The sequence below is a fragment of the Theropithecus gelada genome, chromosome 4, assembly GCF_003255815.1.
Source record: "Theropithecus gelada isolate Dixy chromosome 4, Tgel_1.0, whole genome shotgun sequence".
In the NCBI taxonomy this organism is placed as follows: domain Eukaryota; kingdom Metazoa; phylum Chordata; class Mammalia; order Primates; family Cercopithecidae; genus Theropithecus; species Theropithecus gelada.
In genome coordinates this window covers 108,678,781-108,704,451 of record NC_037671.1, presented here as the reverse complement: position 1 = coordinate 108,704,451, position 25,671 = coordinate 108,678,781, and the positions used below count along the sequence as shown (strand labels likewise).

At 44.7% G+C, this 25,671-nt stretch overlaps 1 protein-coding gene and 1 pseudogene across 2 annotated transcripts in view; one reads left to right on the top strand and one right to left on the bottom strand.

Moving 5' to 3' along the window:
• Window positions 1-5,325: 5,325 nt before the first annotated feature.
• Window positions 5,326-6,826, bottom strand: LOC112622635 (annotated as a pseudogene).
• Window positions 6,827-7,005: 179 nt separating this feature from the next.
• Window positions 7,006-25,671, top strand: part of ZDHHC14 (zinc finger DHHC-type containing 14) — a 305,082-nt gene continuing 286,416 nt past the window's right edge. For both annotated transcript variants that reach the window (XM_025383739.1, XM_025383740.1), the window contains exon 1: window positions 7,006-7,747. In XM_025383739.1, coding sequence (XP_025239524.1) covers window positions 7,503-7,747 — 245 coding nt within the window. In that variant the 5' untranslated portion in view covers window positions 7,006-7,502. The remainder of the gene's footprint in view (window positions 7,748-25,671) is intronic.

Below are 25,671 nucleotides of genomic sequence, written 5' to 3'. Positions count from 1 at the left end.
AAAAAAGAAAAAGAAAAAGAAAAAAAAAAAAGAAAGTTTTGAGGTGAGGCACAGTGGCTCATGCCTATAATCCCAGCACTTTGGGAGGCCAAGGAGGGCGGATCACCTGAGCTCGGGAGTTCAAGACCAGCGTGACTAACACGGAGAAATCCCCTCTCTACTAAAAATATAAAATTAGCCGGGCATGGTGGCATGCGCCTGTAATCCCAGCCATTGCACTCCAGCCTGATCAACAAGACCAAAACTCCGTTTCAAAAAGAAATAGTCTTGAATTAAAGCTTTTCTGCTTTAAACTAGTATTTTCTTATAGTGCTGAGTTTATTATTATATTTTAAGCACCTTACATGTTTCAACACAAGATGTTTCCAGCTGTGCTGAGCACATGCTCAAGTGTGAGCTGACTGTCTGGGTTGAAAGAAATTGTGTCTGATTTTCTGAAGAATCTTGTTTGGTATAGAAGCTTCAGTAGTTACTTCCAGCCATCCTAGAACTCTCTGATGACCTCCCTTCTGGAGATTTTGGAGTTCTCCTAGGACTGTGACCTTTTGACCTGTATGTACCTCGACTAAGTGAACTTCACACTTACTTTTGGCCCTGAAAGGTATACAAATCATGTCCTGTCCTGGAATCTGAATGTCTTCCCTTTTCACAGTGGATAAGGCTATACTTCCTCTTGGCTTCTTGAAGGTATGCTGAGAACTAGTGAGATGGGTTTGTGGAATGCTTTGAGCTGCTGAGATGTAAAGAACAATGCTCTAGCTTTGTGAATAACATAACCCCTATTGTCAGTGAATCCACTGACTCAGATGAGGACAGGGAGAGACCCACTAGAATCAAAGATACTAACAGACTGGGGAGGGCCAGCTTGTTGCTGTAAGTGCTAATGGCAGTGACAACTGAGGAGGGTGATGAAAATGTAAAGAAAGTAGAGTAATGCTCCCAGAAGGAGGTCTCAACTAATAACAGATGGGGAATTGGTGAATAAACTTCAGCTTTTTTACCCCTCAGTTGGGATAACTCTGGCAGGGTGCATACCTCGGACCTCCCAGAGTCCCCTAGAGCAGGGATTCCCAAGCCCCAGAGCCATGGACCAGAACCGGTCCACCGCCTGTTAGGAACTCAGCTGCGCAGCAGGAGGTGAGCAGCGGACAAGTGAGCAAAGTTTCATCTGTATTCACAGCCCTCCCCTTCACTCACATTACTGCCTGAGCTCCATCTCCTGTCAGATCAGCATTAGATTCTCATAGGAGTGTGAACCCTACTGTGAACTGAGCATGTGAGGGACTTAGGTTGCACACTCGTTATGAGAATCTAATGCCTGATGATGTGTCACCACCTCCTATCACTCCTACATGGGGCCGTCTAATTGCAGGAAACAGCTCAGGGCTCCCACTGATTCTACCTTATGGTGAGTTGTATAATTATTTCTTTATATATTATAATGTAATAATAATAATAGAAATAAAGTTCACAATCAATGTAAGGCACTTGACTCATCCCAAAACCATGCCCCCATCCCCTCACCCTCTGGTTTGTGGAAAAATTGTCTTCCAGAAAACTGGTCCTTGGTGCCAAAAAAGTTGGGGACCGCTGCCCTAAAGGGTCTGAGTTTCAGTGGTCCACCGTGGTAGCTTGCTTGATAGCACATGCTTTACTGGTTTCTCACTTCCTCGCTCTTCTGCTGTGTTTTCTGCAATCCCCTCCCAAATAAACTAATTGTGCTTGGATCCTTGTCAGTTCTACTCCAGCTAGAAACATCATGTACTTTCCCAATAATTTACTTTTCTATACCCATCCCCATTTCCCTGACAGACTAACCCTTTTATATTCTTCCTGTCCAAACTGTCAAGGTCAGAGTTGCACTTTGCTACAGCCTGGGCCTGAGATTTTTCTTTGCTCTGAAATCAAGATGATTTTCTCTATTCCACTCAGTTGTTGGTTCATCAGACCACGTGCTCTTTCCATCAAGTGGGGGATATAGGAAAGCTTGAGTCAGCCATTCATACCTGGCCTAAAATCTTGACTCCATTACTTACTTACTGCAAAACCCTGGGCAAATCACCTAACTTCTCTGATCTTTAGTTTCCTCCTCTGTGAAATAAAGATAATAATCCTGCCTCATCAGGTTGTCCTCTGGATTTAATGAGCTAAATGTATAAAGAACCAGGAGACTGACTAATACAAAAATACTCCAGAGAAAAGATCATTATTTTTATAATATGGTTTTCTTGTCTCGCTGAATTTCTCATGTGAATTTCTCATCTTGTTTCCCAACCTTGACTGTAGTTTCTCTGCCACATTTACCTTATTTATCACACTGCCCTGCACATGACAGGCACTAAACATTCATTATCAATTTTCTAAAGCGTTAAAGTGCTAAAGAAAAACTTCAGCTGAATTCAATTTAAAATAGTTTAATTGAGCAAAGAATGATTCATGAATTGGGCAGCCTCCTGAACCAGGGTAGCTTCAGAGACTCCAGTGCAGCTGCGTGGTGGAAGAGAATTTATGGACAGAAAAAAGAAAGTGACGTACAGAAAGCGGAAATGAGATAAGGAAACAGCCAGATGGTTGCAGCTCGGCGTTTGTCTTATTTGAACATGGTTTGAACAGTTGGCCACATTTGAGTGGCCAAAACCCAGTAATTGACACCCGAGTAGATCACACTTTGTTTACACTTCCATTTAGGCTACAGTTCACAGTGTACAGAGAAACCTTTAGCCCAAACTTAAAATATGTAAAGAGACAGCATTAGGTTAAACTCGATTTAGCAAAAGTCGATCATGCACTCTTTCCATTCAATTCAAGACTCATTTTCGGATTATTTCTTATTGGCGAGGCATGCTCAAGGAATTTTTAGCAGGTCTTTTAACTTTTCAGTGTCCTTGTATGACAAATAAATGTTTTGATCTCTAATTCTAGATACGCTGACATCCCTCTAGCATTAAAGTTTGGAATCTATACATTCTTGGAGGGCAAAGATGGTGATTCTTCTTTCAGACCCCTCAACACTTACACTGATGGTGGCCACAGAGCGAGGCATACAGAATTGATGCCGGTGCATACAGAATCAATTCCAGATGCTTCCTGGGTCCTGTTCCTTTTTCCCTCTCTCCCTGGCCCTCGCTCCACTCCAGCTAGACTGGTTTTTCTTTGTACCTCTAGAATTTTCCAGGTTGTTCTGCCTTGAGGACTTGGTACTTGCTGCTTCTCATCATTCAATTCTCTGCCCAACCCCAGTCTCTCCATCCCATAACCCTGCTTTGTTTTTTTGTTCTTGTAATTACTCTCTGAAATTGTTTTATTAGTCATTTATTTGTTTATTCTCTCCACCTCTCCCCCAGTCCCCAAATATAAGCTTCTATCTCGGATCTTTTTATGTTGCTGCTGCTAAAACTGTACTTAGCACAATCTAGGCCCTGAAATAGATAACTGTAAAATAAATGAATAAACTCTACCATACTTATACAGTAGGTTTTACAGTCGTCTCTCAGTATCCTCAGGAGATTGGTTCCAGAATCACTTGTGTATACCTCAATCTGCACATACTTAGGCCCCTAAACAGGCTCCACAGAACCTGCATATAGGAAGAGTTGGCCTTTGCCCTCTGAATACTCGCATTTCCCATCCCAAGAATACTGTATTTTCCATCTGCATTTGGTTGAAAAAAATCTGTGTCTAAGGGCACCCACGCTGTTCAAACCCATATTGTTCAAGATCAACTGTAGTTGGTGAGGTGAATTCTGCAGCTACACACACCGGGTTCTAGTGAATGGGCTTAGGTGAGAGTAACCCATATAAGTGAATTAACTGCAGAGGTCTTAGTACACATGGAGTGGGAAGAAATAGGTAATCCCCAGGAAGACAACTACAGACGATTGTATCAGCTTATTTAGAAATCATATCAGCAATATCTTATTTGCTGTGGAAAATTTAGGTAACATTTTAAAATTAATTCATTTCTTTTTATTATGGAAAATGTCAAACATAACCATGAGTAGATGTGGTAGGTAAGAATAGCATAATGGACCCTCTTGTACACTGTGGTGGATGCACTCCAGGGTGCCCCCTCACCTTAGTGTTCATGCCCTGTGTACTCCTCTCCCTTTGAGTGTGTGCAAAACATGCTTTCTGGCCAACAGAATGTTCACATTTGAAGTTGCCCCCGTGGGATTGCTTTTATATAAAATTCTGTCTTGCTTAAGACTCACTCTGGGGACTCTTCTTGTGGGCCTGATGAAATAAGTGACTGTGCTCAGAAAGCCCAAGTGACAATGAAGTCCAGGTAACCTCTAGGAATTACAGGTTCCCTCTTGGAGCTGAGGACAGTCTCCAGTCTCCAGCCAGCAAGAAGCCAGGGCCCTCAGTCCTACTGCTGCAAGGAAAGGAATTCTGCCTGTGCCCGGAGTCAGAGTGGAAGCCAGTTCTTCTCCAGTGAATGTGAACGCAGCCTGGCCAGCCCCTGGATGGCAGGTGTGAGACCCTAACTGGAGGACTGAGTGTACCTGGACACCTGATCCACAAAACCTGTGAGAAAAATCTGTCTTAAGGCCACTAAGTTTGTGGCAATTTGCAGCAATAAATAAGTATACGTCACCCGAGGTCAACTATTTTCAACAGTTTCCAATTGTTTCATTTACACCTCCATGTCTGGGGCTGGGTGGGTGGGAGGAGGGGAGTGGATGGGCTGGTGTGTTTTAAAGCACATTTCAGTCTTTATATTATTTCACTGGCAGATACTTTAATACCTATTTGTAACAGACAAGGAAGAACTTTTTAAAAGCATAACCATAATGCCTGAAAAATTCGGTTTCATTGAGAATAAGAGTGGGAGTCTTTTTTAATGCCATCAAATCAATGGATCTATTATATTAATTGGACACCCACAGAAAAGGTGCTTGCAATAAACAGAATAAGAATAATACCCCGTTGATCTCATTAGCTAAAGGACAGGAAAGCATATGAGAGCTTTCACTTGAAAAGTCTGAAGCTTTCCAGTTGGTTTTTAAAAAATAGTCCAGCCACAAAGCACTTAATTGTCCCTGTAACATGCTTGTCTCTCATACAATATCTAAAATAATTAAAACCCAATTATTCATCGTGTGCTTAAGATCCATTCTCCTTAGACTCTAACCGGCTTTGGAATGGACCCCTGTAAATTTCTTTTTTATTCAAAACTCCTTGTAATTTCATGTCATACTCTAATTGCCATTCCCATCACTTTTTCCTTACTCCAGGAAGCTCCTCCCAACTGGCCCTCTTGGAGAAGCCAATCTCATCCCCCTTCGACACTGCTCACTGAGGCACGCTTTGTAAGGGACATACTCAGGGCTCTGAGTTCGATGCCATCTCTACTACTTGGGAGCTCTGTGATGTTTGGCCAGTAGTTAAGCTTTCCCTAAGCTGGATACAATAATGCCTCGCCGGGTTCCGGTAAAGATTAGACAAAGAACATGTGTAATGTGCAAACTGCCCAGTACAGAGAAGGCACCGTTCCCCACAACCCCCTTTGTTGGTTCCCATCTCCCACCACCCAGCCCCAGAACGTCTGGCACCACGCCTCTCTTGCCCTTGTCGCAGGGGATGCAGGGACTCGTAGTTTCCAAGGCCCCGCGTCGTGCTTTTCCTCGGCGCCGGCCGGCGGGCGGAAGAACTACACATCCCAGTGGGCTGTGAAAGGAAAGTGGGGCTCGGAAAATCGAGCGTCCCCGCCCAGCTGCCTTCGTTTTCCGCGGCCCCGGGCTATGTCCACCTCTGCGGGGGCTCGGACCCGCAGCAAAGCCCGGGAGCGCGTGAGCCAGCAGGCGTCCCAGGCTTCGGCAGTCCCAGGGCCGCGCCCGCAGCTCCTCCTGGGCTGTCGGGTGGGAAGGAGGGAGGCGCGGGCGGGAGAGGAGAAGCACGCGATCCCTCAGCTGCCGAGGGGGCTCCACGGGGGAATGGAGGGAGAAATAAAGCGAGCAGATGTGAACGTCCGTGGGGAGAAGTGGAGACCGAAAAGGCTGGGCGGCAGCAACCCAGAACCTGGCCTCCAAGGGGCTTCTACTCCGGGAGGGAGGCCGGGGCCGGAGGGGACCCTGACCGCTTCGTCTGCCCTTCTCGGCCCGGAAGCCGGGCCTCGAGACCCTCACCCGCAGCGGGGTCCCGGAGTCAGGCCGGCCTCGGGCCGCCTCTCCCCATCCTGGCACCCGGCACCCCACCCCATTCCTCGGGCATCAGCAGAGTCCCCCGGCGACGCGACCACGCGCCCAGCTGGGGAGGAGGAAGAAGGGGGGCGCAGGCCGGGGAGGGTCACCCCCGCGCCGCGGCTCCTCAGCTCCCGGGGAGTCGCCAGGACTGGCTTGCCGGTGGCCGTGGGAATGAGCGTGTCCCGAGGCGGCAGCTGCTGCGGGGGATAAACCCGGGAGAAGCCGCGAGACTGACTGAAGTCGGCCAGGAGCACACAGCGCGGCGGGGCCGGGCGTCCAACCCCATCCCTACTCGGGCGATGGCACGGGGAACCCCCCGCGCCTTCCACAGCCCAGGGCGCCCGCCCGAGGGGACTGGGGCTGGAATCCCGCTGCGCCGGTGCCCCTGGCTTCGCGGGCAAGGAGGAGGAGGAGCAGGAGGAGGAGCCGCGGGTGAGGCGCGGGGCCACCGCCCACCCGGCCCGGAGGAGGCGGACCCACTCGGAGCGCCGCGCGCGCGCCGGGGCTGAGCCTTGCAAACAAGTGTCTGTGCGGTGTCCCCGCGGCCCTCTTCGCGCCGGGGCCGCTTCCTCCGGGTAGGAGGGAGCAAGGGAGCCCTCGCCGCGCGGCCCACGAGCCGCCGCCGCCCTCGGCCCGGGCATCCCCGCGCGGGGGCCGCGGACTCGACTAGGCTGCCAGGCGCAGCGACACCGGGTCGCGGTGCGAGAGGCTCCTGACAGAAAAACGTGCGTGGTTGTCCCCACCCCTGGGAGGGGTTGCCGGTGCCGCGCGCGGCCGCCCAGTAGCCAGCGCTCTCTCCTGGGAGGATCCGCCGCCGGAGGAAGGAGTGGACCCAACCTGGCCGCGGCGCAGAAGTGGCTCCCAAGGAAGCCGGCGCCGGGGCCGCCGCCTCGTGTCCCCTCGGGGCGCAGTGCTCGGGGGTCGGCGGGCCGGAGCCGAGGCGCAGCCGGGGAGCCGGGGGCTGCGGGGCCGAGCGGGCAGCTGCGCGAGGGGGCGGGCGCTCGGCGACCCGGGAGCCGGCTGGGCTGAGCCCCGCGCCCCGGGACGCGGGCTGAAAGCGACGGAGGAGCGCTGCCGCGGGCTGCGGACCAGCGCCGTCCCCCCACGGAGCGGGGCTTCTGCTATGACAGTTGGGCTCCCCGGAGGGTTAACCTGGGTGTCCTCGGCAAAGTTGTCGCCGAGCCGGGAGCCCGTGTAGGGGCCGCGGCGCCGCGGCTCGGGGGGCGGCCGGGCGGCCGGCGGCGGTCGTGGCTCGGCGGGGCCCGCGCGGCCGGGGGGCTCCTGGGGGTGTGCGCCCCCAGCCGGCTGCCCTCGTGGATGCCTCCCGGCGGCGGCGGGCCCATGAAAGACTGCGAGTACAGCCAGATCAGCACCCACAGCTCCTCCCCCATGGAGTCGCCCCACAAGAAGAAGAAAATCGCGGCCCGGAGGAAATGGGAGGTGTTCCCGGGAAGAAACAAGTTCTTCTGCAACGGGAGGATCATGATGGCCCGGCAGACGGGCGTCTTCTACCTGACGCTCGTCCTCATCCTGGTCACTAGCGGACTCTTCTTCGCCTTCGAGTAAGTGGCGGCGGCCGCTCCCCCGACGCCGCGCTCCCCTCGCGTTCCCTGTCCCCCGCCCCTCCTCGGGCTGCTTTCGTTTTCTAGAAGCCTTATCTACTGTAAATTGTTATATAATGCCAGCCCGGGCTCCCTCTTTTTTCTTTTAAATGTCTGATTGCTTTTGGGTCCCCAGAGAGAATGCCGTTCTGGGCCGGGCTTCTGGGAGCAGGGAGGGAAGGGGTCCACTTGGAAGGGGGGCCAGGCCTTCCTGCTCCAGGTGGCGGATGGGACCCAGCAGGTGGGGCCGCCGGTCCTTTATCCCTGGGGCGCTCTCTATCGAGTTTGGGAACCCAGAAAATCAACCCAGATGTAGCCTGCCGTGGGAAGGTGGGGTGCGATAGATTCCTAAGCCAGGGATACATAGAACTGACTTTTCCCCCCTTGCTGACAACATATAGGGCATCTTCTTACGCTCAGTTGACTACATCTCCCATGTAACTTCGACGAATAATTGAGGAATCTTGGTTATTTCAGGTTTCAAAGTATCGGCTACCTAGTGTGCCCTGGATAGATCCTTTCATTCTCCAGCCTCTTAACATGCTCACTCTGGATTCACAATTTCTTATTTGCCATAAGGTTTCTAAACTCTTCACTTTCAAAAAGGTTGCAATAAAATGTCCAAAACAAACAATTTGGGAACACGTGAAAGGAGACTTTAGGTCTGTTAAGGAAGAGGATGCCACTACATGACAACTTCTGATTCCAGAAAGAGTCTGGACTTTAGGGATTATATCTGGGGAAAAAGAAAAGTGCATGCAAGTCTTCACCGTTTTCAGGAAAATCAAATTGACCAGTAGCAACTGTCCTCCTGCCAACTAATGAAAGGTCTTCTTATTTATTAACAGTGATTAGATAAAGCATTCCAATCAATTTCAGTTGCTCTCTTTGCATGCAACATTTGGAATGCAGCTCCTTATGTAATTTCTGGTATCCTATGTTCAATGAAAGGTGGAGTTACTTTTTTCCCCCCAGAATTTAAAAAAAGCAATATATTTATAGGGAGTTCTTTGGGCTTCCCAAATCCTGGGTTTTATTGGGCATGATACTCCTTCAGTCTCCGCCTCCTCCTGTTGGGTAGGCTTAATTAAAACCTTTTGAATTTATTTACTTTTGTTTCTGAGTAGGATTAATAGGCTCTAATTTCGTGCCAGGCTTTTGCTCTTCCAAATGCTGTCTCAATTGGAAATGAATGATCTCTTGACAATGTAATACTTGTCACTCAAAACCCTCTGACTCTCAGGAGAAATGTTTTGTATCTGGACACTGCTCTGATGAGCAGTTTTAACAGGACTGAGTTAGACCAGGCAATGAGAAGGATGTCAGAGTTAAGCAAATTCCCCTTCCCCAGTTCTTCTCACACACAACTCCTCTCCCCCATTTCCGATGGTGTGTGCACTTCCCCGGGTCCCCCTTTGATGTTTAGGTGCTGTATCTGTTTGACACTAGTAAGTAGAGTCAGTGGGGGACCTGTGGACGGGAGGGGAAGGGTGTGAACAGTCATTCAAAGTGGCAGGGAGACTCACTCTACTTATGCTGCTGTTGCTCCCATGGGCCCCCACTGAGAGCAGCCTCTTGTCCTTACAGACCCTGGAAACTGGAAGAAGGAGCACAGAGGTTCCCCATAAGTTTATGTTAGGTGTTAGGATAAACACCGGCACTGGAGCCATGATGCCGTGTGGTTTAACAGAAATGCCATCTCTTTAATGGCGGATTTAGTTACAGGTGCTCCTCTAGTTGCAGAGTATTCACTGTGTTCCTAATGTTTTTTTTGTTTGTTTGTTTGTTTTTTTAAATCTTGAACAGATCCAAATCGGCACTTTTGCTCTTTTAGCGATTTTAACTGTGGAGAAAATGGGTTAATTTTGTGGTTCTGTTGCAGAGCTCCAGCCACAAGTGTGCTCCATGGAGAGTGATGAATATTTCATATTCTGTATATACCCAAATCCCCACTGTATGGTTAGGGATTCCCCCAGTTATTACTTAACATCTTTTATTTTGTTCGTTCAAACATAGCTTCGAACCAAACCATCATAAATTCATTTTCGTTTCTTGATCTCTGCGTGTATTTTTTCAAGAGTTCCCAAAAGTCCTCACTAGCAGGTTGTTAGGGATCTTTCTCTGCGTCAGTGTTGTGTTAACTGATGACTGTAGGAATAAATGTGTGCGCTGGGATTTTATTAGCTACTGTTTGCAGCATCTTTTTTTATATCAGCTCTGTGGGAGTGTATGTGTGTATATGTGTGTGTGTTTGGTCTCCATGGGTGTTGCTTCAACTAGGCAATTTGACATTTCAAGAAAGCAAGAGGCCCATCCTAGTATGATGCCTCTGTTCAGAAAAATCAGAGGCTGTTCAAGCTATAGAATATTATGGTTTAGCTGAGAATATTTGTCACTGCATTGCTTTCAAGTTCTTTATTCATAAGTTAAATAACCAATTTGACCAAATTAATTTGCTAGAGACCAAAGAACAAGTTAACCCCATGCAGAGAAAGAAAATACCAACAGGCCAATCCCTAAGCGAGATCCAGAAGAAATGCCAGTACTGCCTGCCCCTGGCCTGCCCTTCTCCTGCCTTCCTCTAGTTATTTATTGAACACATACTATGTGGTCTCCTATTTTGATTGTTTAATTTCATGTCTAGATAGCTTTTTTAAAATTTATTTTTAATTTTTTATAGAGATGGAGTCTGCCTATATTCCCCAGGCTGGTCTTGAACTTCTGGCCTCACGTGATCCTCCTGCCTTGGCCTCCCAAAGTTCTGGGATTATAGGTGTGAACCACTGCACCTGACCATCAGGTCCAGATAGCTTTTTATTGGAGACAGAGTCTCACTGTGTTGTCCAGGCTGGAGTGCAGTGGCACAATCATGGCTCACTGTAGCCTCGGCCTCCCAGGCTCAAACGATTTTCTCTTCTCAGTCTTCTTAGTAACTGGAACTGTAGGCGTGCACCACCACGCCCAGCCAAGTTTTGTATTTTTTGCAGAGACATAGGGGTCTCACTCTGTTGCTCAGGTTGGTCTCAAACTCCTGGGCTCAAGTGATCCTCCTACCTTGGCCTCCCAAAGTGCTGAGTATAGGCGTGAACCACCACACCTGGCTATCATGTCTAGATAGCTTTTAATGTTAGTAAAATTCATTGTCAAACATTAGAATTGTGTTTCGCCAGTTACACACAAGCAAATAAAATGTGTGACAAGAAGAACGAATAACTTAGTCATTTAGTTTTAGCCCTCCCTTGTCTGCAATTCTTCTCTCATCCCAGCTCTCATTCCTGATCTTGAACAGATGGACAAGAAAGTTTGTCCAAGAGAAATGAACTTACTAGAACTCAGCAACAGGTGTTGATACAGTCTTCAACCCCTGGAGAAAGGCAGGGTAGGAATGATTATTCCCACATCTAAGACGAAGTGACAGAGGCTTGGTGAGGTTAGTCACCTAGGGTCGCACAGCTAATTAGTGGGAAGGCTTCTGGCTGCAAAGCCAGTGCTGTTTCTGACTAATTGTGCTGCTCCTTGTTCAAGTCTAGAGTACTGGTTAAAGGCATGGATTTTGGAAGGACAGACCCTAAGCTTATTACTAGCAGTATAACCCTGGGCAAATGATTGGTCTTTTTTAAGCCTTAGTTTCCCAGTCTGTAAACTGCGATTAATAATAATCTACCTTTAAATGATGGGAAGATTAAATGGAGAACGTATACTCTGCATAGTATACGGTATAGTATATACAGTACCGTCTTTGCTATACTGTGTACCAGTGTTTGGTACATAGCAAGGGCTCAATAAATGGTTCATATTGTTAGAGTAAACCTTAGAAGTAGCCCCCGCAAGGACTCTGGTCACCTTTTTTTGAGAGCATTTTGAGGAAGGGAACATGTAGGTTAATAAGCAACTGTGACTGTGAAAAACTCAGAACTGTGCAGTCTGCTATTAAAGTAAAGACCTGGCCGGGCACAGTGGTTCATGCCTTTAATCCTAGCACATTGGGAGGCTGAAGCAGGAGGATTACTTGAGCCCAAGAGTTCGAGACCAGCCTGGGCAACATAGTGAGACCCCATCTCTAAGTTTTTAAATAAAAATTTAAAAATATAAAAATAAAATAAGCTCCTTTGTGTGAGTCCAAGGAGCCTCTGTGAAACTGTGGCTTTGCTGTTACCCATTCAGAATGGGAGTCCTTCAGGGATGTCTGGGGACCTGTCCTTATCCAGACTGGATTTCATTTTTGTATTTGAAGCCACCATCCCAGAACAGTGAAGACAGTACAGAAAGCTACTAGAAGCAACCAGATGCAATACTGTACTCTTTCTCAAGCAAGGAGGGACTGCTTGTCTGTTGGCGTCTTTATGCACCATGTGGAGTACTGATGAAAAGTGACAGCATTTCATAGCTGTGTTTAGGGGAGGTGGGGAGTCGACTGCAGTGCTATCCAGACAGCTCACCCTCTTTGCAGCTATTAAGAGTCTCATCAAGGCTGTCTATGCAATGTCGTCATTCTCACATTCCCAGAAGTAGAATTTGAAAAGATCAGTGAACATTAACAATTTCTTCTTCTCCCTGACATATGCACACATACAGCCTGCTTTTGTTTATAGTTATAATTTATAAAATAAAAAGTCTTTGGTCCTGAAATATTAAACTGTCATAGTCTTGCTTACTGGGGTAGAAGGAAGGAAGGAAACTAGGAGGTTGAGTGAGGTTTGTGTTTTCAGCAGCATCATATGAGGTGAGGAAGGTCTGCTTAGATCTGGGGCTTGACTGGGTCTCCCCATTCTACACTGTCACCACAGACAAGTTTGGACGTGTTCCTGGGGCTCAGACACTTGAGAATGTGGGGACATTCTCAAATTTCTCATCACTAGAAGTCTATTGATGTTTTGTTCAAAAAACCTTTCTTTCTCTCTTTTCCTCCCTCCTTCCTTCCCTTCTTCTTTTTACATTTAGCTAATTCCTCTGAAACAAATGATGAATAATTGGGGAGTCAGTAGAACTGGGATCGTGTTTGCTTTGAAGATGGAACTTGGGGCTCTCCCCGAAAATAAAAGTGTCATTTCCAAGAACGTCTCTGTTATAGACGGGTAACTTTTATTTTCTAGTAGAGGGTGCTGCCTTTATAACATATAATGACCCCATATTTTCTTACCACACCCTGACCATGCAGAACTGCATCAACCTCTCCACCATCTCAGAAAACATCTGCATAGGGTCTCATCTGTTTTTTCCAAGTGCTGGCCATGCTGTGCATCATAGAACACCATGGGGTTGATACAGACAATACATGACCCTCAGGACCTTACCACAGGACAGTTCCTAGGAACATAGTACATGGAGCCAAGGACATTTATAATCCACTGTGGTTCCACAAGAACTTTAGGTAACTTCAAAACCTTATGATCCATTGACATGAAAGCACTAACCCATTCATTTGTGTACGTGATCAACACATGTCAGTTCCTTGAGGATAGGGACTGGCCTTGTTCACTGCTGTATCCCCAGGGCTTAGAATAGTACCTGGTCTATAATAGCAAGCTCCCAGTAAATATCTGCTGTTTAATGAAGTAATGGTAATATTGAAACACTTCAGAAAATACCTTTCTTGTGCTTTAGTTTTTGAGTTTTGTAAAGCTGTGTACATTAATAAAGTTTATAATTAATAATGTCTTGTAGAACACATTTGCCTCAGAAACTTTGATTATTTGATGTAATTCTTCTGAATTTAAGTGTGTTAATTAAAGCAGAAGGAAAAGCTTTTCTTAGTTATTTAGAAAACTAGTGATAACACTGGGATGTTCTCTTGGCTAACCAACACTTCTTTCTAGTATTTATTTTTGAACTAAATGCTTTAAGCAAATAAAGCACTCTGGGATATATTTGAATGTTACCTAACAACCACCAGCACCTAGAATAATTTCTCATTTTATAGGCTCTTCACTTTGGACACTTGAATTTATCTAATAAAACTCTTAAGGATACTATTGACTACACATGTTTTATTGTGTTCCCTTTTAGCTAGTGGGAAATGATACTAAATTGTGCAGAAAGGACTCCTCTAGGTTCCTATAATAAGATAATGATGGTTAATTATTTAATGGGCCATATCTGCATATCCTGGATTTTTTTTTCTTTTTCAGTACAGTGTTGCACATAATTTATTCATGGCAGAGTTATTATGTCTTAGCAAGAAAATTTAAATTAAAAGTTGCAAGGAAGTGCATTTGTTATTTTATAGCTGAGGTTGTTAGGAAAGTGAAAAACAGTGGTGATCAATAGATACTTAATTAGTTACATCCAGGAATTTGGATCTAATAAAATGTCAGTTGATTCAGATAAGCGTTGGGGACTAACCTAATGCTTTTGTTCAGTTCATCACTAAATATGAAGATTGGTCCCATTTCAAACTTATTTTTATAAACTGGATAATCTTCTACCTCCCCAATTTCCATCTTTTAAAAAATGTAATGTAAGATTGATGCAGAAGGTGATATATAACACTTACAAGTTTTGAAGTAAAATACTGTAAAGAGCAGCCATGAAACTACCACCCAACCCAAGAAGCTCATCAACACCAATGCTTTGAGTCTACTCGGTCCTCTGTCTTGGCCCAGTCACATCTACCTGCCCCTCCTTGAGGTCGTCACAGTCTGAGCTTGGTAATTATCAGCACCTTGCTTTGTCTTCTCTCAGAGACTTTGAGTGTGTGTATTCCCAAACAATAGGTTGTTTGGTTTGGTTTATTTTTTTTACAAATATGGTATCATGCCATATGTAGTCTTTTAAAAATGCTAACATTGATTTAATATGGATTTAACATAAGATAGCATCACAGCATAGGATTTAAGGCAGTCTGTTCATGAATCCATGTAATTCTGCAGATGGCATAACTTTTATTTTGAAATGATTTCAAACTTCCAGAAAGGTTGCAAGACTAAAGAACTCTGTATACTCTCCATTCAGATTCATCAATTGTTAACATATTTCTGCAACTATTTCTGTCTTTTTCCCTCTCTCCCTCAGTCTTGCTATTAACAGTTTCCCCCTCAGACCATTGAAGAGTAAGTTGCAGATATTATGTTCCTTTACATCCAAATACTTCTGCATGTAATTTTTAAGAAAAAGGATGTTCCCACATAAATACAGTAATGGTATCAGTTTTAGGAAATCTAACATGGATACAACAGTCCACACTGAGATTTTGCCATTTGTCCCAATATTGTTGGGTTTATCATCATGATATTTGTTTTCTATTTAACTAATGCGTATTTTGTTTCTCTTTTCCACCTTTTGACTTCTTTTAGATGAATTGCACATTTTTAGTATTTCATTTTATCTTTAACAAAATTTTAGGCTACATTTCTTTGTGCTATTTTTATTAGTTTTAAGAGATTACAATGTGCATTTTTAACCTATTACAGTCTATCTCCAAATAATAGTATTATTATTCACAAATAATGCAAGAAATAGAAAACATTATAATTCCTCTTACTCATTCCACCCTTTGTACCCATTGTCATATATTTTACATCCATATATGCTATAAAGCCAGTAAATGCTATTATTTTTAAACAATCAGTAGTATTTAAAATAAAAATAAATTTATGTAAAATAAATATATTTTAAAACACATATACACATGTATAAGATATAACACATATATACATATGTACATATATTAAATAGAGATAATTTTAAATGGACTTTTATATTTATCCTCATGTATTTACCATTTCTGGTACTCTTCATTTCTTCTAATTATATCACTTTCCTTTGGCTTAAAGTACTTTCAACATTTCTTATATGCAAGTCTGCTGGTGACAAATTATCTTGGTTTTTGCTTTTTCTGAAAAAGTTTATTTTTGCCTTAATTTTAAGAGCATATTTTTACTAGATATAGAATTCTAGGTTGATAGTCTTTTTCCTATCAGACCTTTGATGATATTAGCCCATTGTCTTCTGATCTCTTGTTTCTGATGAGAACTTAGTTGTTATTTTTTTTTAGCATTTCTCCCCATATGTCATGTGTGATATTTCTCCAGCTGATTTTCTCTTTATCTTTTTTTTCAGTGGTTGGAATATGATAACATGCCTATGTATGGTTTTCTGTACATTTATCCCACTTGGGGTTTGCTGAACTTCTTGGATCTGTGGATTGATATCTTTCATCAGTTTGGGAAATTTTTTCATTCTTTTTTCAAATATTTCTTTAGTACCTCTTTAATTATATATGATATCATTTTATATAGTCCCATACTTTTTAGATACTTTATTCCATGTTTTTGTCAATTATTTTCTTTTCCTCTTTGTGTTTTAGTTTGGATAATTCCTGTCAGGTTGTCTTCAAGTTTAATATTTCTATGTTAAGTCAATTTTGATATCTTATTTTTTTATTTTGAGCACTTCTACACTTAAAAAATAGTTTTTAAGGAGTCTCCATTATTCTGCTGAAATCCTCCATCTGTTCATGGTTGGGTTAATATTTTCTGCTAGATCCTTTAACATGTTTATTAATCATCCTTTAATAATTCCAACATCTACATCATTTCTGAATCTGTTTCTTTGGACTGTTTCTTCTCTTGATTATGGATTATATTTTCTTTCTTCCTTCAAGCTTGTAATTTTTTTATTGCATGCCAGACATTGTATATAAGAGAATTATAAAGTCTATAGTAAGTTAAATTATTTTTTTCAGGCCACTAGTGTGCGTGAGTCAATCTAGTTTGTAATGGAAACAGGTTTGGGCCTTGGGGAAGTTTCAGTTAGATTCATTTTATCACTGGCTTCAAATGTTTTGAGGGCAGAATCAGGACTTCCCCCTTAGCAGGGCTTGAGATCTGAGCCCTGGAAAAACTCTGGAGGTTTTTAAATGCTTTACAGCCTAAGAGCAGCTTACAAAACTGTGGGAGATTTCTGTTTTTCAGCCTGACTGCTGGCTTTTTGGGTCACTGGGAAGTTGTCTTTGTGTTCAGTCTTGCACCAAGTTTCTGTACCTCAAGAAATCTGCACAGCTGCTGTGCCGCAGCTTTTGGAGGGCTGTTGCAGTGGTCTGAGTGAAGGCCTGGAGTACCTCAGAGTGACTTTCTCAGTTTTTACATTCTGACCCTTTATACCATACCCTGAAGCAAGGTCCTGTAGGCTTCGGAGAAGATGTCTCTCTAGTCTCCTGCCCTACCCCCAGCCTTTGGTGTAGTTTTGTTGTGTTTTTGGTAAAGATCATTTGGTAAAGAAAGAGTGGCTGGTGGCTAGGCCTCCTTGGAATTATAATTCATATGGCAGTCCACATATGGCCATTAATGTGGGTTAAAAATTTAGCTGATTTCTCCTCACTCCTGTTTATGGTGGATTCCTGTTCTTCCTGCTGCTTTGCTGGGGAAGGAAGCAGCTGTTGGCCTTTTTCCTCTTGGGAAGGACTTGACACATTTAGGCTTCTTTGCTTTCTAAGCTCCCTGACAGATTTTTTTCAGACTATGCTTTTGTAGCGAATCTAGCTTGTTCTCATTGTTAGAGTGGGAGTGATTGCTCTCACAACTTTCAACTTGTGATTGTTAAAAACTTAATACTGTATTTCTCAGATTCATTTATGTTGTTGCATATATATGTAATTCATTTTTACTGCTGTAGGATTTGATTTGTGTAAATATGCCCGGTTTATTCCTCATATGCTTTTTAATCTTTCTTTCTTTGACTTCTTACTGATTCTTGGCCTTTGCCGTCATTTTGTATGTAATGCAGAATCTGCAAGACTCTGTTTTACAGATTTTGATCCTCTTAAATGTGTCCTGCCAGTGACTATGACATCTAGACCCAAATGCTTAGGCCTGGATAAGTGAGAGAGAACTTAGCATGGGATTCATTGGCTTTTACATGATATTAAAATATTTATTACAATGATAAGTCCTAGCTATCAACTGATCATTGAAGTTGTATACAATTAAGAGCATGGTTTATAGAAATGTATATCCTTATGATGAGTGAGGTACTTTATCACAGATCTTCATCTCCTAGCTTAATTTGATGCCAATTTTTCTTGATTTTAAAAGAAAGCTAATTTTTTTTCTTTTCTTTATCCCTTATAATATTTTGTGCCTTGAAGCTCTTCTCTGATCTCATACCTAATGTGTGTACAGTCCCCTGTGTGTGTGTGGGGACTTCTCATGTAGCCAGCTTTCTTTGGAAGCCTTGACAGCAAGGGTTTCTGATTTAACCAGCCAGGCCTCTGCTCTTGTAGACTTTCTAGTCTTTGGTGCTTACCTGAGAGAAAAAAATTGTTTCCTCTGCCACGACTGGACCCAGAATGAAGAGAAAGATTTGTGTTTGTGTGTGTGTGTGTGTGTGTGTGTGTGTGTTGATCCCCCTTGACTCCAATCCTCCTATCTGTAGAAGTTAGATGATCTTTAATTTAGGTCTGTTTTTGCCTTTACCTCCTTTTCCCTTCATAGCTGGAGCTAACATACCATTAGGGTAGACCTCCCTGTCCTCTTCTAGAGACTTTGGACATAGACTTGATTTCAACTGCAATGGCACTTTTTTATTTTATAACAATTAAAAAAATTTTTTTTGAGATGGAGTTACCCAGGCTGTTGTTGCCCAGGCTGGAGTGAGTGGCGCCATCTCAGCTCACTGCAACCTCTGCCTCCCGAGTTCAAGCAATTCTCCTGCCTCAGCCTCTTGAGTAGCTGGGGTGATAGGCATGCACCATCACACCCAGCTAATTTTGTATTTTTAGCAGAGACGGGATTTCTCCATGTTGGTCAGGCTGGTTTTGAACTCCCGACCTCAGGTGATTCGCCTGCCTCCGCCTCTCAAAGTGCTGGAATTACAGACATGAGCCACCGCGCCCAGCCTATTTTAGAACAACTTAAGCACACTTTAGTGCACCATTTAAAAACAGCAGTATAATCATTTCTGTACATCTTCAAACTAGATTTTAAAAACTGCTGACTTCCATGCTGTTGAGAGCCATGGGAATGAGGCGGGGCACAGCAAGGCAGCTGATAGAGGAGGGTGTAGCCAACGGCCCTGCCTGTGACTTGCCCTGAGATAATCTTATCAGTGGAGGAATGGCGATCTAACCCACTTGGGAAGGAATTTGAGCTCTATAAGTCTGCTATCTTTTGGTGATTTTCAGGTATGGCTCATGAGTACAAGGCAACAGCTTATTTTAACTCTAAATACCAGAGTCTACTTGAGATGTTACTTCTACTTGCTGATAAATGATTGCCCTTCTTGTACTGATCATAGAAATAAAATAAGCCTCTAAAATGTGTGTTCCTGGCTACTTCCTTGACATAATCTGGTATTTTTCTCAGTTTTCACTTTTCCCTTTCTCTCATAAGATCTCTCGTAAGTGTACCATCTCTCGAGGTATGAGATACTGTGACTACTTTTTCTTTCTTTGAAACTTTTTCTGTAACTTGTAGGATGTTCCTCTCCCACTTACCTTTAGTTAATTTCCTTTTCCCCTGCATCACGTATCTCTTCTTTCTTGCTTGCTTTTAATTAACTTTGTTCCTCTTTCTCCGGCCTGTCTTACTTTCCTAAGCAAGTTTGCACGGTCATGGTGGTTGCTCTGGCCTTTTCAAATGTGACCTTCATCTCTGTGTCTCTGTCCCCTGCTTAAAGCACCTGCCCCCGACCTGGCATTTCCTCTTGCCTATAGAGATCTTTGCTGAGGTGTCCTCTGATTTCCAGAAAGCAAGTCATTGAAAGCTGAATGGCCTGCAGTTTCTTCTCAGTAGAGAGTCTCAGGGCCCCACCGCTCTCAGGAAAGAACATTTCCTGGGTTGCAGAACTGTGGCCTGGGAACATTCTCACTTCCACCCTTCCCGCCTACCGGTAGCCATCAGGCTCTGCGCCTCCTTTCCTTCCGTGTCTCTTAAACTGCATTCTTCCTCTCTGTGTCTATACTTAAGGTTCTGGTTCACAATCATTTCACAGATTCTTTGACACTTTTCCCATAAATAGGTGGAGTCTGATTCCTCTCCTCTGGAATATGGGCCAGCCCACATATGAAGGACAGAATGTGGCAGAAATGATGCTGTGTGATTTCCAAGGCGAGGTTAGAAAACATGGCAAGGTTTCCACCTGCCTCTCCCTCTCTCTCTCTCTCTTTCTCTCTCTCTCTCTGTCACTTGGGACATGTACCTTTGGAGCCCTGAGCTGCCACACAAGAAGTCTAGCTCCCTGGACACCCCTGTAATACAGAGGCCGTGTAGAGGGGTTTAGACCACATAGCAATAGAGGTGACAGTGGAACCCCAGCTGAGTAAATGAACCTTCACATAATTTGAATCCCCCACCTCCATGACCTCACCCCACTCCCACTTTTTTGAGTCATCCCAGTGAAAGCCAAATGGAGCAGATATGAAGAGTTCCTGCTGAGCTCTGCCTAAATTGTACAGTGATGAACAAAATAACATCATCGTTGCTTTAACTCACTATATCTTGGGACACTTTATTATACAGCCACAGTAACTAGAAAACTGAACTGCCACAATGTTTCTTTTTTTTTTTTTTTTTTTTTTTTTTGAGACGGAGTCTCGCTCTGTCGCCCAGGCTGGAGTGCTGTGGCCGGATCTCAGCTCACTGCAAGCTCCGCCTCCCGGGTTTACGCCATTCTCCTGCCTCAGCCTCCCGAGTAGCTGGGACTACAGGCGCCCGCCACCTCGCCCGGCTAGTTTTTTGTATTTTTTAGTAGAGACGGGGTTTCACTGTGTTAGCCAGGATGGTATCGATCTCCTGACCTCGTGATCCACCCGTCTCGGCCTCCCAAAGTGCTGGGATTACAGGCTTGAGCCACCGCGCCCGGCCCACAATGTTTCAAATGAAGTGTTGGGACTGGTTTGGGGCATGCAGTGATTCATGTATGACCAACAACACTAAAGTTACAGTGCTGAAGTTTGAGAATTTAAAAAATAAATGGTAAATCCAGGGTCAGCTCTTCCCACTCCCTTCCATTCCAGAATGCTTCTTTGAGCAGGAGAGACAGGGGTTGCGACCAATTCATGCACCCATGATTTTGCCCAGTCCCAGCACTTGCTTGGCAGAAGCTGCCCTTCATCTCATGTGCCCTGGTGGGAAAGTAGTGAGTACTGACAGTTTAGGCCCTCACCACCCCATGCCTGGATGGTGTTGCCAGCTTTCTTCCTCACTCCCTGTCTCTATTTTTCGTTTTATTTGTTTATTTTTTTGAGATAAGGTCTTGCTCTGTTACCAAGGCTAGAATGTAGTGGCATGATCATAGCTTACCATGGCCTTGACATGCTGGGCTCAAGCAATCCTCCCATCTCAGCCTCTGGAGTAGCTGGAACTACAGGCATATACCACCACACCTAGCTAATTTTTTTTTTTTTTTTTTTTTTTAGTAGAGATGGGGTCTCACTATGTTGCCTAGGCTGGTCTTGAATTCCTGAGCTCAAGTGATCCTCCCACCTCGGCCTCCCAAAGTGCTGAGATTACAGGTGTGAGCCACCACACCTAGCCTCTCTGTCTGTATTATTCCTTCACTCTGGCCTTAAAAATCCGAAGTTCCACCGGGCGTGGTAACTCATGCCTGTAATCCCAGCACTTTGGGAGGCTGAGGCCGGCGGATCACGAGGTCAGAAGATTGAGACCATCCTGGCCAACATGGTGAAACTCCGTCTCCACTAAAATACAAAAAGTTAGCTGGACATGGTGGCACGTGCCTGTATTCCCAGATACTTGGGAGGCTGAGGCAGGGGAATCACTTGAACCCAGGAGGTGGAGGTTTCAGTGAGCCGAGATTACGCCACTGCACTCCAGCCTGGTGACAGAGCAAGACTCTGTAAAAAAAAAATAAAAAAATAAAAATAAAATAAAATAAATTTTAAAAATCCCAAGTTTCTTACTATACTGTGTCTGTTACATATATAGTGATACACTCATACACCTATTGGGAAACTAAATCTGTGCAAAACTGTATAAAATCAGTACTTGAGGCCTTTCTATTTTTCTCATAATTTATTAAGAGCAACAGATGAGAGTCTCTGTTCCCTAAGATCTCAGCGTATAGCAGTCCTGTTGATGTAGGTCTGTTTTTGCCTTTACCTCCTTGCCCCTTTATAGCTGGAGCTAACATACCATTAGAGTAGACCTCCCTGTCTCCCTGTAGACATAGAAACACAGCTCTCTTAGGGACATCTTTTTGACACTGTCATGTACCAGGATGTTCACCCCTCTCTGGGTTAGTGAGAAGGCCAGGGGCCTGTTTCACCTGCCTGCCATGCTGTTGACACACCAAGGCCTTTCCAGAAATAGCCTATGGTGGCCTTGTGGTCTGCAGAGCCTTGCTGTCCCACAAGGGGACAGCTAGGCAAGTAATGACTCCTAGCAAGCTGATCTTTCCAGCAAGCCTCAGATTTATATAATCAAAGCAATTTATCATCTTGAATGCTCCTATTTAGGGGTCTTTTAATGCCATGAGTTTCCCATACTCACATTCTTGATGGCAGATAAGGGCATTTTTGAACATAAAATCCAAAGTCAAGTTAAATTCTGCAGCTATATATGGTCTATTTGTCTTTTTAAGCAGGAAGAAGAATTCTTTACTTAAATTATCTCACACTTACAAACTTGGTACAGATTTTCCTGCCTCTCTTTAAGATTGAAACCCATTCAAATTAAATTTCAGCATGGCCCTAACATACACAGTCAAATGGTGATGATGGCTCTATTTAGGAAACACACTGAGTTTGTGTTTGTGTTCTTATTCTATTAGCTATAAGCATATTTTGCACAGATATTTCAAGAGGTATGCTCTTGTCTGCTTAAAGGTAGCTAGATACTGAATGTTGGAGAAGCCCACTCTTCCCATCATAAAATTACTACTTAGGATTAACAGTGTTTTATATAGAAACTGTATTTCTTCTTTGGCTCAAAAAAATAAAGGTAGGAAGCATTGCTTTTAAGCTGTATGCCTTTATTGAGCTAGGAAACTACTAACATTCTATTTTTTAATTTAGAAGTTGAAGTGGCAATGAAGTAGAGTTCCACTTATTTCTATCTAAGTTCTCTGCCTCTTGGCTTCGGATGGTGAGACAAGGAATGATCTACCAGGACAATATCATCCCCTTGAACCTGAGATAAAGATTATTCTTGAGTCTTATGTGAAATTGTTGATTTTGGAAGGTTGTGTGGATTTGTGGACCGTAGTTGGTATTGTCAAGAAAGATCTCAGGTTTCCCTGAATGGGAGCCCCAGTCAAGCGTAAAGGGGGAGACTTAAGTTTGGAAATAAATGGAGAGTCGTTCTCCTTACTGTCCATTCTCTCTTCCCCCAGAATTAGTTTTCTTTTGCTGCTGTAATGAATTGTTACAAACTGAGTGGCTTGAAACAACACAGATTGATTATCTTACAGTCTGTACATCAGAAGTCTAGTCTAATCCTGCTCTTCCTGGGCTACAATCAGGGTGTCAGCAGGGCTGTGTTCCTTCCGACAGCTGTAGGGGAAATTCTCTTTCCTTGCCTTTTTCGGCTTCTGGAGCTATCTTGCAGCCCCCTCCCTCCATCCTCAAAGCCAGCAAGGCTCCGTGTCTTCCTTCCATCATCACACGCCCCTCTGCCTGCAGCCAGGAAGGGCTTTCTGCTTTTAAGAACCCATGGGATTGCTCTGGGCCCACCTGGATGACCCGGGAATTTCAGCTCAAGGCCCTTAATGTATCACAGCTGCAGATTCCCTTTGGTACTGTAAGGTAATATGTTCACAGGTTCTGGAGATTAGGATGTGGATGTTTTTGGGGGAACGTTATTCTCCCTTCCACACCCAGATTCTTATTGTTCCCTGTACGAAGCTGGACTTGAACTTCTGAAGACTTTTCTGCATCCCTCTGAGGGGGGCAGTCCCGAGACAGTAGGAGGTAGGAGGGGATTATTTGTCTGGCTGACCACAGTGACTATTATGGTTAATGAACTTGCCTTTTGCAGATGGGTCTGCCATCCAGCGCAGAGACACAGGCTTTGGGGAGACAAACCCAACTGCCAGGGGAGAGAGAGGGAGTCCAGCCTGGCAGGCAGCATGGGGTTAGCTCCCCAGCCCCACCAGCTCCCCAGCTCCCCAGCTTCCCAGCCCCCCAGCTCCCCAGCCCCCAGCTCCCCAGCGCCCCAGCCTCACAGCTCCCCAGATGGCCCCAGGTAGGCAGAGACTGGGGCAGAGGAGACAGAGTGGACAGTGACTGGATTCGGTAGAGTGTGGAAACAGGGACGTGTGTCCCTAGGGAGCAGGGTCCCTGTCCCAAGTCTGATGGACCGCTAGAAGCTTTTGCCCAGCAGGCTGGGTGGACCCAAAAGCGCCAGGCCAGGCTGCAGTCCTCGAGGGAACCTGGCAGGGTCAGGGAAGGGATGTGGTTACTTCCACTGGCGTCATGTCAGGATGGAGGGGCGGCCTGCCGGCAGGGGGAAGAGTCTCTAATGCCAGCTGGGGCAGTTGCTGCTCCATCCCTATGGGGCTAAATTGAGGGCCTGCTGAGCCATCCTTCATCTGGGAGGAAGAAAGGGAAGCGGAGGCTGGAGGCCAGGCTGAATCTGACATCTAACTCAATTTCCTTCTCAGTGTGGGATAGTCCTGTCTCCTCCAAAGAAGATTTTAAAGTACATGAGTGTCCTGCTGCCCCCACCAAGACAGAATAATGGGAATAATTACTGTTGCTCCAGAAACAGCTTGAATAAGTACTCCTTCTTCTGGGCCAGGAGGACTGTAAAGATGTTTTATAGGAACACAATTGCATCAAATTAAAATGTTTCTTATTTTGTAATACATTTTGCCGTTCTTACTTATTCTCCATTTTTTGCTTAGAGAAAGGAATTCTGTTGTTATAATGACTCCTCTGAAACGATGGCTCATTGCGTCTCCACTGACTGGTACAAAAGAAGAGAAAAAGCTCTATGTGTCTGACAGTAAACATTTAAGTGGGGATTTAGCTTGCTCATTTCCTCAGCATCCACAGTTAGGTTAACTCAGTCTCCAAAGAAAAATGGGTTTATTGAAATGTCTGGCTGTATACATGGATCAAAATAATTAAGACATTTACGAAGCTCTGCAGTTTTCCAGAGGGGACCTGCATGACTGTTTTCCAGGCAAGTTGTCAGACCTTGCTTTCCTGATTAGCAGCAGTTAGGGGGCTGGATAAAAGCACCCCTTCAGAACAGAGTCTCATTTCCATTTCTTTCAGGCCACTTATCTTTTCCAACTGTTTTTCCCATATCTTCATAAATGTTTCACTCTTCTTTTGTTAGTATTTCTTGGTCTCTTGAGTCAAGAAATATTTACTGAGTATGATTGCATGCGTAAGTAGCGTGCGTTAGAGATACGATACCTGTAAGACAGCACAATGCTGGGTAGATCCGGGTGCCGTTGTCTGTTGCCAGGGCCAAAGTTGGTATTTTGTAAGTCTTCGAATAAGCACATGCCATGGGATAAGAAATAAAAGTGTTTGCCTCATCTGTCATCTGTAGTTGTGTATATATGCCCTGTCTTCAAACGGGCTTGGGTCTGTTCTCATAATTTGTGCCTTTCCCCTCATAATAGTCTGGTTTCAAAGGTACAAAAACAGTTGTTGCTGTTGTCACTTATATGAAGAATACAGAACTCCTAGAAGGTTGACGAGTTCATGAAGAAGAAAGCTCTGGAACCAGGATCCCTCATCTTGGTGGACTTCCCACCACTGGAGCGGCTTCCCTGCCGTGCCAGGCCTGACCCCGGCAAGGGCTCTCCCAGGCACACATTCCTTTGCACATTGCAACTGTCAGGAGATGGGGCGTGATCTCACCATTCTCCATGGCCCCTTTCCACAGACCAGGCTGTGGAGTGTCCCTGATCCTGATGCCCCACACGGCACTTTCTGCAGGTGCAGGTCCCAGGTGGGTCTGTGGCAAGCACTG